We start from the raw sequence: 9,876 nt of genomic DNA, 5'->3' as shown, positions 1-9,876 counted from the left end.
GAGAGAGAGAGAGAAATGCACACATGTCCTAAGTGTGCAGCTCAATGAACTTTCACAAGCTGAATATCCACAGCATCCCAGATAAAGTAACCAACCACCACCAGCATCCTTCCTGTACTCCTTCCACTACCCTGACTTCTAACATCATAGATTAGCTTTGCCTACTTTAAAAATATTTTACAGAAATGGCATCGCATAGTGTCCCTCCTTTTGTATCTGGCTTCTTTTATTCAGTATTGTTTGTGAGATTCACCCATATATTTTTGCAAGCGGTTGTAGATTCTTCATTCTCATTGCTGTGTAGCATTCTATTGGGTGAATATACTATAATTTACTTATCCATTCTACTTCTGCTAGACATTTGGGCAGTTTCCAGTTTGGGGTTATTAAGAATAATGCTGCTAAGAACATCCTAGTATTAGTTTTTGATGGCCATTATGTACAAATTTCCTAGGAGTAGAAGCGCTGGGTCAAAAATATTTACTTTGAATTTCTAAATTCATTACAAAGAGCCTAGATATCTGATTTGTTTCCACTCCTGGTCCTGAAAGTAGAAAATGTGACATGGGAAAGCTAAATACATTTCTCAAAGTGCATACCAGCACATTTTACTTCTGAACCACCTGGGAGCTTGAGCAGGTGATTCTTTGCTTGCTGATTGGAGAACTGCGTGTAGTGGAAATGGGGGGCTTTAGAAGCTGGTTAAATCTAATTTTAAATCCTAGCTTTCTCAGTTAGTATTCGATATTTGGGGAATTACTTAATTCTTGGCTTCCTTACTTATGGTAGGGGAATAGTAATCCCTATTTCACAGGTCTGCAGCCTGGTTTAATGAGATAACACATGTAAGGCATTCAGCACAGTGCCCAACACAGTGTGCACTATAAATAGTTGTTCCACTTGTCCACTTGACCATGGAAAAAAAATGAGTGAGACTTCTAGCCTTGAACCGGGCATAGAACAATTGACCTTATAAATAAACAATTTGGACATAAAATAGAATTTAGTATTATTATGCGACTGTGCCTGCAGTCAAGAATAGGCACATTATAGATGAAGCATATAAGCCTGCGTGTACCAGGAACAGGCTTTCTACATCATTTGGTTGGCAATAGGCTGTACACATCATTCGTGATGCTTCTATTAAGCTGTTGTTGTTGTTGTTGTTGTTGTTGTTGTTACTTTTCTTAAATGCCAGTTTAAATAACCCTCGGCATCCTTTTATATTGATGTCAGGTTTGATATGCGTGAATTACTGAGTGGAAAACAAAAATGCCAAGTCGAAGACTTTGGCAGGAGGGAGAGGATTATATGAAAATGAATCCTGCTCAATAGGCTGGCCCCGTGTGGCCTCGCACATTATTACACAGGCGCACGCTACCAGGGCTCACTGCTTTATTTTCTAATCACTGTGTTTTTGAGTGTGCCTTCAAGATTGTTGAGTGCTAAACTCTCTTTATTCCCAAGCAGGGTCAGCTTCCTCAGCTTCTCATACATTCTGGTTCATGCTGGGATAAAGAGGAAGGTAGAAATGTTAAAACAATAATGCTATGGTCTGGGGCCAGCAACGGGTAATCAGATCCTAGCAAGGTAGAGGCTGTTACCTGGGAGATTATTGGAAGAAAATAGGCCTAGCTTGCAACGACTTAGTTTGCTCCTATCTTCCTTGCTTTCTCCTTTTCATCCTGCCCCAGGGGATCAGACGAAATAAATCCTTTTCTACATCTGTTTCACTAAGGGGCACCGAGGAGCTTTATGTGGGCACCAGCAAAAGATGCCAGGGTTTCAGAACTATGGCCTTACTCGCTGTTGGATGTCGACCCTAAATATTAAGCTGAGATGGATAGCATCGGTTAGAGAAGGCCCTTGTAATTCAATGCCATACTGCCGTGCCTCAAAAAGAACCCAGTACAAGCACTCCTTATTTTATTGCACTTTGCTTTACTGCGCCTGACAGATGTTGCGTTTTTTACAAATCGAAGGCAAGACCTTCCACCAGCAAAAAGATTATGACTAACTTTATTGTGATACTCACTTTATTGCAGTGGTCTGGAACCAAATCTACCTATCTCTAAGACATACCAGTATTTTGAGCTTATTTATGAAATCGATAAATTAGAAGGCTACAGTTCACATTAAAAAGATATTCGACATAGGTTTTTTTGGACAATGACTAGAACATTCAACATAGGATTCAGAATACATTCGACCTTTCTGAAGAAGCATCTGAAGAATAAAGCGGAAGACACCAGAAGTGGTTTGTATGACAGCAATGTAAAGTTTCAAAGTATTTTGTGAACACTTGTTGCTCATATTTAGCCAGTGTGTCTTACTATAAGATCATTTAACCTTTTTTTTACCCCCCAAACAGGTGTGTAAAATGAAAAGGAGGTAAGGAGTGGGGTAGGTCTGATTTTTGATAGAAGCATCAGGTCAAACAGAGCACACGGTAGTAGACTCTGTTCCATAGCTATGGAAGCCAGAATCACAGTCTTGAAACTGGGCTATTTTTTCAACCCACCATGGGTGATAGAATTGAGGTCCAGAGAGAAGAAGTGATTTGCTTAAGCCCACACAATAATTCAATGACAAAACTGAGATTGAAATGAGATCGTGGGCTCCAGTGAGCAGAGATCAAGCTGCAGCATACTTGTTTGTCTTGCCAAGCCTCAGCCCTTTGCTCTGGGCCAGTCCAGTTACCCTTAGAGCTCCAGATCTGGATCTGCCTTGACACTGGGGGTTGGTGTGGAGCCCCAGATGCCATAAAGGAACAGATCCATTTCCTCTCATTACTAGCACATCTGATCAGGAATAACTCAGCCTTTCTACCTTTCCCTATACACCCCACCCCCAGCCTGGAGGCCTCTGGAGAGGAAATACCCTGGGCTGGACCTGACTTCCCAGACTAGCCCATAATTACACTTCTGCACCTGCCAAAATCAAGCCAGTATGACTTTGCCTCCACCTTGACCGAGACAACAGAGGCTATCAGATAAGAGAGGCTTTCAACTTTCAATATCCTTCCACTTGTAACTTATTCTTACGCAAAACATCCTGGCCAGCTTCCTTACCACCATGGTGGGAGAGGTGTCTCTTTTCCTACCTGAAGACAATTCTTCCACTTGTGCACTGGAGCCCAACCTCTCCAGCATTAGGGTCATTCCCTTCATCAATTTTCCTCATCAATTTCACCCTCCCCCACTGGCCTTTTCCCAATTATACATAAGTGCAAGTGGTTCATCTTAAAAGAATGAACCAACCAAAAGCTTTGGCATACTGAATAGATGGAAGGAAGAATGGAAGGAAAGAAGTTAGAAAGAAAATCCAGCCCCTCTCAATGCTAAACTCTGATTTATCCACCTTTGGGGTCCTATACATTCTATCTGCTTCCCCTTTCAGTCAAGCTCCTATTTCCCCACCTCCTAAAGGCTCCTCAACCTACTGCCATTGGGCCTCTGCTCCCACCACTTCTCTAAAACATCACCATTGACCTCTTTCTAAATCCAAAGGAGACTTTTCCTTATTATCTCATTTGATCTCTCTGCTGCATTTGGTTCTACTGGACATTCCCTTCACGGAACTTACCCTGCCTTTGGCTCCCCCGATCTCCCAAATATTTGAGAAATACCTATCCATCTTCTTTTCATGATCCTTCCTCTATTGACCCTTTAAATGGTGTTTCTCAGGGTTCCATCCTGGAAAGATTCTGGGATAAAGCGGATTAATTCAACCAGATTTCATATAGAGACAGGCAGATAGATGGAGCCTTCTAATAGCTTTAATTACAGCTCCTCTATTTTCCCCCTGACAGGATGGCTCAGGGTCAGGTGTTTTCTAAAATTACCCTATAGTATCCTGAGACTCCTGCTAACTATTTCCATTTACTTCCTCCCAGTCCAGAAACTGTCTTGACTCAATTTCTGTCCCATCAACTTCACTACCTCAATTTCACTTCCATTTTTTCCATGCTGATGCCGCCCAGATCTACATCTCCAGCTCAGAACTCTCTCCTGAGTTCTAAAATCAAACATTAAATGGACCCCGCACCAAATGGAAGTTGCCATGGTATCCCCAACATAACTCTCACAAACTGCTGTCACCTGATGCTCCCATCTCAGTGATGGCACCCACTCACCAGAGCCAGGAAACTGAGTCTTCCTTAATATTGCGCCACGCTCAGACTCAGTTACCAAATCTTGGGGCATTTACCTCCTAATGTCTCCCATATCCATCTAGTTTCTCCTCCACTGCCTCATCCATAACTTCAAACTTATTCTCATCTGGATTACTGCAACAGCCTCCTAAGTAAAACAGAATAGGAGAGCATAGAAAATATAAGAGTGAAAAATATGAAGTGATTTTTAAGCTATGAATAAATACATGTCTATACGTGCTATGCAAATATGAAATGTATTTATCATCGTGGCTTCTCAGAGCTCATCCTCCACAGGCCTAAGCAGGTGTCTGAGCTCCCTCTAAAGCCACATGTGGCTACTGAGCACTTGAAATTGGCTAGTGTGAATTGAGGTGTGCTACAAATATAATATACACGCCAGATTTCAGACTTAGGATGAGAAGAATAGAAAATACCTTTATATTAAAAAAGAAAAAATTAAAGATTATAAAATACCTTTATATTACATGATAAAATTAATCATTTTATATTGTTTCCATGTTGAAATAATAATATTTTGGATATATCAGGTTAAATAGAGTCAAACTTAAAAAAACATTCTCAGGGGATTTCAACATCCTGGTATGCTTTCACATGCCAAACTACTGCCTTCTATTAAATGGAAATGATCTTCAAGGTCAGGGGCTATGGATTACTTCTTACATTTCTCTCCACAGCACCTGGTGCATTGCTGTACATGGAAGTTGATGGCTGGCTAACTGTGGATCCTGTTGGTAGGGGGCCGAGTTTTTTCTCAGTTGCCTTTTATAGCCCTGCATCACTGAATATTTTTAAGTCCCCCTACTGCCTGAATGAAGACACAGGCACCCTTTTTATTTCTATACACTCAGACACCAAAATAAAACAAAAAACCTACATATTTTCTTATATTTGATTTTGATTTATTTCCTCCATAGGAGTTTAGCATGAGGTAAATGGTGGGTTGGAGGGTTAGTGAAAGAACAAACTTATAAGAGTGGAAGAAACTAATTCATTGATTCTATGTTCAATACACCTGACTATTATCAATCTGCAAGAAATGGATGTTGCATTTGGACCAAGACCAGCAGGAAAATGTCTAATAATAGCCTTGGGCAAAATTCCAGTTGACCACAGTAAATCCCCAAGGAGGCACATGTTTGTATATTTTCACTAACACAGCAGCACATTAACTGTCTCACTTTAAAAATGTATACTCTGAGTGGCTAAATAGATAGTGGCTAAATAGATACTAGTAAAGGAAGCCACTGGTGTCTCTGGAAACCCAGTCATCTTTTTGAGCACTAGCAGGTGACTGTCCTACCTCCCAACTGACATAATGCACCTACCGCAAGACAGCAATCTCTTGGCACTGTTCCCCTTTGAAGTAAAGCCCAAAATGAACTCCTGCTAAAATGGCATATTGAACCAGCCCATTTTTATTTCCAAGGCCTTCTCAGTTGATCCATAGCACATCCATCTTCATGGAAGTGACTATTGGAGGCTAGAATTACAACTTCCTTCTGACAGCAAAATGCACTCCTGGAAGAACTTGACCAAGGTCGTTAACCAAATCCTTAAGGAGAGAGTTTTCAGGGTGGGTGGGTGGGTAGGCCTTGTTGGAAGGGGTTTATGGAACACCTGCTGGGCCCAGAGGATTTGTCTAGGCCTAATCTGAGAGTTGGGGAGATATGAGGACATGATCCTTGCCCACAAGGAGTCCTCATCCCTCAGAAGTTGGGTCTCCAAGGAGGGTGGTTACATCATATTGCCCAAGGCTACTCAGTTTCTCCTCTAGACAGTCAAGCTTATGAGTCTCCTTGCATCATGTTCAACCAAGTAGCAAAGAACAAGGAACAAATCAAAGATCAAGAATAAACATTGTAAGAATGGAAAGAAGAGTTCTCAGAAACATCTCAAACCCAAGCACCATAGTCAAGTAATAAAAGAAATAAAATTACGTTCCTAACCTAAATGCTCTATCTTAAACCTAGGTAATCTTGTTATTCCTTTTTGAAGTTCTTTATTAGTGTTATTTAATTCTATTCACTCCTATCCTTTCTTATATTTTCTTCCAATGAAAAATAAGGCAGGTGGAAAAAAATACAGGTATACCTTTCAGAAAAAATTCCCCTTTGAACATGATTACATCGAATCCTCAATATCCTCATCAATTTACTACTTACAAGGATCTAAAATATAGATTGCTTTCAAGTTCTGTTTATTTAGATATGCCAGCTTCCCGCTTCATTTCCTTAAAGGGCAATGCTACATTCTGAATTAGAAACCAGAGATACAGTGATGGCAAGGCAGGTTTCTCCTCCACGTTCCCATGGTAAACTTTGACTCGCTCTCAGGGAGTTCTCCACTCTCTACTTTCTGCCCCCGCTGCATCTGGTAACACAACTTTTATCACGCTGTGCCCTTATCAACCTATATGGAAACTATCTGTTTATGTTTCAGTCTCTTCTCAAATCTCTAGATCACAAAGTACTTGAGGGCTCAGAGCTCAGCACATAGTAGGTACTCAATCAATGCGAGCTGAGTTAAAAACAGATCCCAATAGACAACTTTCACTGTAAATAATATAGAGAAAAACACATGTAGACACAGGAACACTGTACACACCTTCTCGCGCGCCATGCTAAATAGAGAGCACAGGTTCGTTACAAAAAGGGCATTTGACACAACTGCTGAGATTTAAATAAAATTCATATTCACAGACAATGACATTCAGCGACCTAAGTTCACATTCTGGGACTTGAAGTAGAGCTTTATAGCACTTATATATCCAGAAATCTCCTCTTCCATTATCCCTAGATAAAGTTAGAGCGAGTTTGGGGACCAGTTATGCCTCAGCTAACACAATGAGAACCACTTCAGTAATTGCTTTCTTTTATAAGATGATGTTTTGTTCTTGAATCCTGTTTCCTCTAAACTGTATGAATTCAAGTTTTGATAACAAGTGGGAGAAGGAGTCTGTCCCCTGAAGGGGACTCTCTCAAGTCTTTCATGTACTTTCCAAAGTTAGTTAAGCAACTCAGCAGCCACACCCTGCTGATGGTTGTGGTGCCAGTGACCCATGTGTAATTTTGGGTGATATGCTTGGGTGCTGGGAGATACACAGAATTTATATAATTTGAAATACGAAGACATTAGCAAATCTAAAGATCAACAGAAACTACTAAAAACCTTAAAAAGAAATACAAATTTAGCATTTTCACTTGCCACTCCCTCTCTTCATCCACAAACTTTGTTATTAAGTAGTTAATATGGGTCTTAATTATTAAAGTAAAATCATTAGCAAAGGAAAGTCGGGCTCTTAAGTATAAATCTAAATTTAGAATATACCCCTACAGAGATCAAAGTTTGCTGATAAGAGAAAAGGTGCTTCAAAAAAAGTTTAGTGTAGTGGTTTATAAATTGATTGCAGTCCTTGTTTTAACGGAACCAGTTTTCAGTATACCATGATAATAATATACAACATGGAAAATTTTTATCAAAAGCAGAGCAGAGCAATCACTTTAACAGAGCAACTTCTGTACATCTCTCTCTCTCTCTCTCTCTCTCTCTCACACACACACACACACACACACACTTACTTTAAACCAGAACTGCCAAAAAGACTGGAAGCGAATGCATTTCACTTCAGAGTGTGTTGTAGGGGAAAGATCTATTTTGCAGATGTGGAGCTCTGGGTTCAAATCCCAGCTCTACCCCTTCGAAGCAATGTGACTTTGGGGGAGTCGCTTACCCTCTCTGAACCTCAGTTTCCTCATTTCTAAACCAGCTGGGAGGTGGAGGTGTAACATTGCCAGCTTTGCATGGTTCTTATGAGTTAACTCCAGGCTGAGCTGTCACAAGTGAAAGTGAAAACTATTCGAACTTTCTTCCTTCCCTTAATTTCCTCTGCCCGCCCTCACAGGCAGAAACAACCAAGGAGAAGAGCTAAAAGGCAAAAAGGTAAGGAAAAGAAGTGGGCACAAGAGACTGAAATGATGCACAAACTGGAACCGGATGCGGCCTCTCTCCCTGCCCTTTATCTGTCAGGAAGGTGTGTGATGCAAATTTGAACACTGGGTTTTAAACTTTTAAAAATATTTTTGGATGATCTTGTAACAAGCTTTTAGTGGTCATTTTTATTTCAGTGCTAAACCATGACATCTTTAGTGCCTCAAAGGAATCCCTTGGTAACAAACTTATTGGGATGGTTTGTATCCCATGAGAACATAGGTACTACATTGTGTATGTCGCTCAGTAAGGGGCTCAAATATTAATATTAAATTGCCCTAAGAAATACATTTTAAAAAATAGAAACGCAGTGAACAAAAGCCCATAGCTCTATAATATAATTTCTCTTGTTTTCATATATTAGAAAGTTGTTCTAAGCCTGCCTTTGAACTCTTATTAACCCTTATGAGAAATAATAGTCCCATGATAGGCTGGCCTTGGGATCTGCGAGCCCTCATTTTAGGAGTTCAAACCGCTACATCACAAAATCCTTAACAACAACGACAACAACAACAACAACAACAACAACCTCTTCCCAAGGGTCAAACTCCATAGCCAATCAAAATACCACATCTTTTAATTTGAGGGAAATTGCTAGAGAAAGGATAACACTAACTAGTGTATGGCTCGGATCTGTGGGTTCAAAGAGAGGTCTCCCCAAGTTCCACAAGACTTCAGACCACCACAGAAAACCCATCACACATTTGATGTTTTTGATTCCTGGAGGATACACGCTGAGGTGGTTGAGAACCAGTTACTGAGATGGAAGGAAGCTCTGAGCGCCCCACTTGCACACTTTCATTATTAAAGGCATGCAGCTCCTTCTTAAGTAAATGCAGCTTCCCCAGCTTCCCATACCTGAAGAGAAACCCTCACAGCACACTCCAGAAATGTTTACAATTCATTTAAGGCACACATTATTTCTAAATACATCATCGAAGGACTCTTTTACTTATTTTGAAAATTTCAAATGAATGGGGAAGTTTTGCTTCCATGTCGTTTTCATTTTTCCAAAACTGGCATTAGGTAGCAACGTGAGTTGAGGACCGAATCATCTATCCACTAGCTAGAATTTAGAACTTAACAACGGATTCGTTCCAAGCTTTGAGAGGAGAATACCATTTTTAAATTGCACTGTAGGATTTTTATCTTCAGATGAGAAGACACCTCAAAGGAAAAAGGCCATTCCCTCCTCCCCGGGCACAAAAACACAGCCTAGCCCAAGCAGCCCGTTTCCTACCCAGCCGATACAATAATGCTTTGTAAGCTGAGAGCGCGTCCGGTAGAGAAGCTAAGTATAAACAAGCTGAGAAGGATTAGGCGGTAGCTCCATTCTCATTTACACGAAAATCCTCTAAGCATCTTTTTCCTCGCTGCCTGCGGGCGCATAAGGAACTCTTTTGTGCCATAGCCACGCATACATTTGCATCCTTTGTCTTTACTTACCAGTCGAGGCTGTGGGCATGTGTGCTCTATTTCCTCCATGGTTTCTGAGGGAGGCTCATTGGAAAGGGATTTTGGGATACCTGTTTCTGACTCAGCATCAGTGGTAAGTACTGGCATGGCCAACGAATGCTCCCTTCAGTTCAACAGCCTCAGTCAGTCTCCTCCCAGGCAGAGAATGTTTTCTTTGTCACGTATTTTCCTATTCCTTACCCATCCCCTTACTTCGTCCCTTCTTTCGGTCTTCCTTGGGGGCACTAAAGAGGTTA

At 40.8% G+C, this 9,876-nt stretch overlaps 1 protein-coding gene across 1 annotated transcript in view; it reads right to left on the bottom strand.

The window, feature by feature from the left end:
• Window positions 1-9,876, bottom strand: part of PCYT1B (phosphate cytidylyltransferase 1, choline, beta) — a 77,963-nt gene extending 68,087 nt beyond the window's left edge. The window contains exon 1 of the mRNA XM_006920962.3: window positions 9,611-9,876. Coding sequence (XP_006921024.1) covers window positions 9,611-9,727 — 117 coding nt within the window. The 5' untranslated portion in view covers window positions 9,728-9,876. The remainder of the gene's footprint in view (window positions 1-9,610) is intronic.

The sequence above is a fragment of the Pteropus alecto genome, unplaced genomic scaffold, assembly GCF_000325575.1.
Source record: "Pteropus alecto unplaced genomic scaffold, ASM32557v1 scaffold659, whole genome shotgun sequence".
Taxonomy (NCBI): Eukaryota; Metazoa; Chordata; class Mammalia; order Chiroptera; family Pteropodidae; genus Pteropus; species Pteropus alecto.
This window is presented reverse-complemented; position numbering and strand designations above follow the sequence as displayed.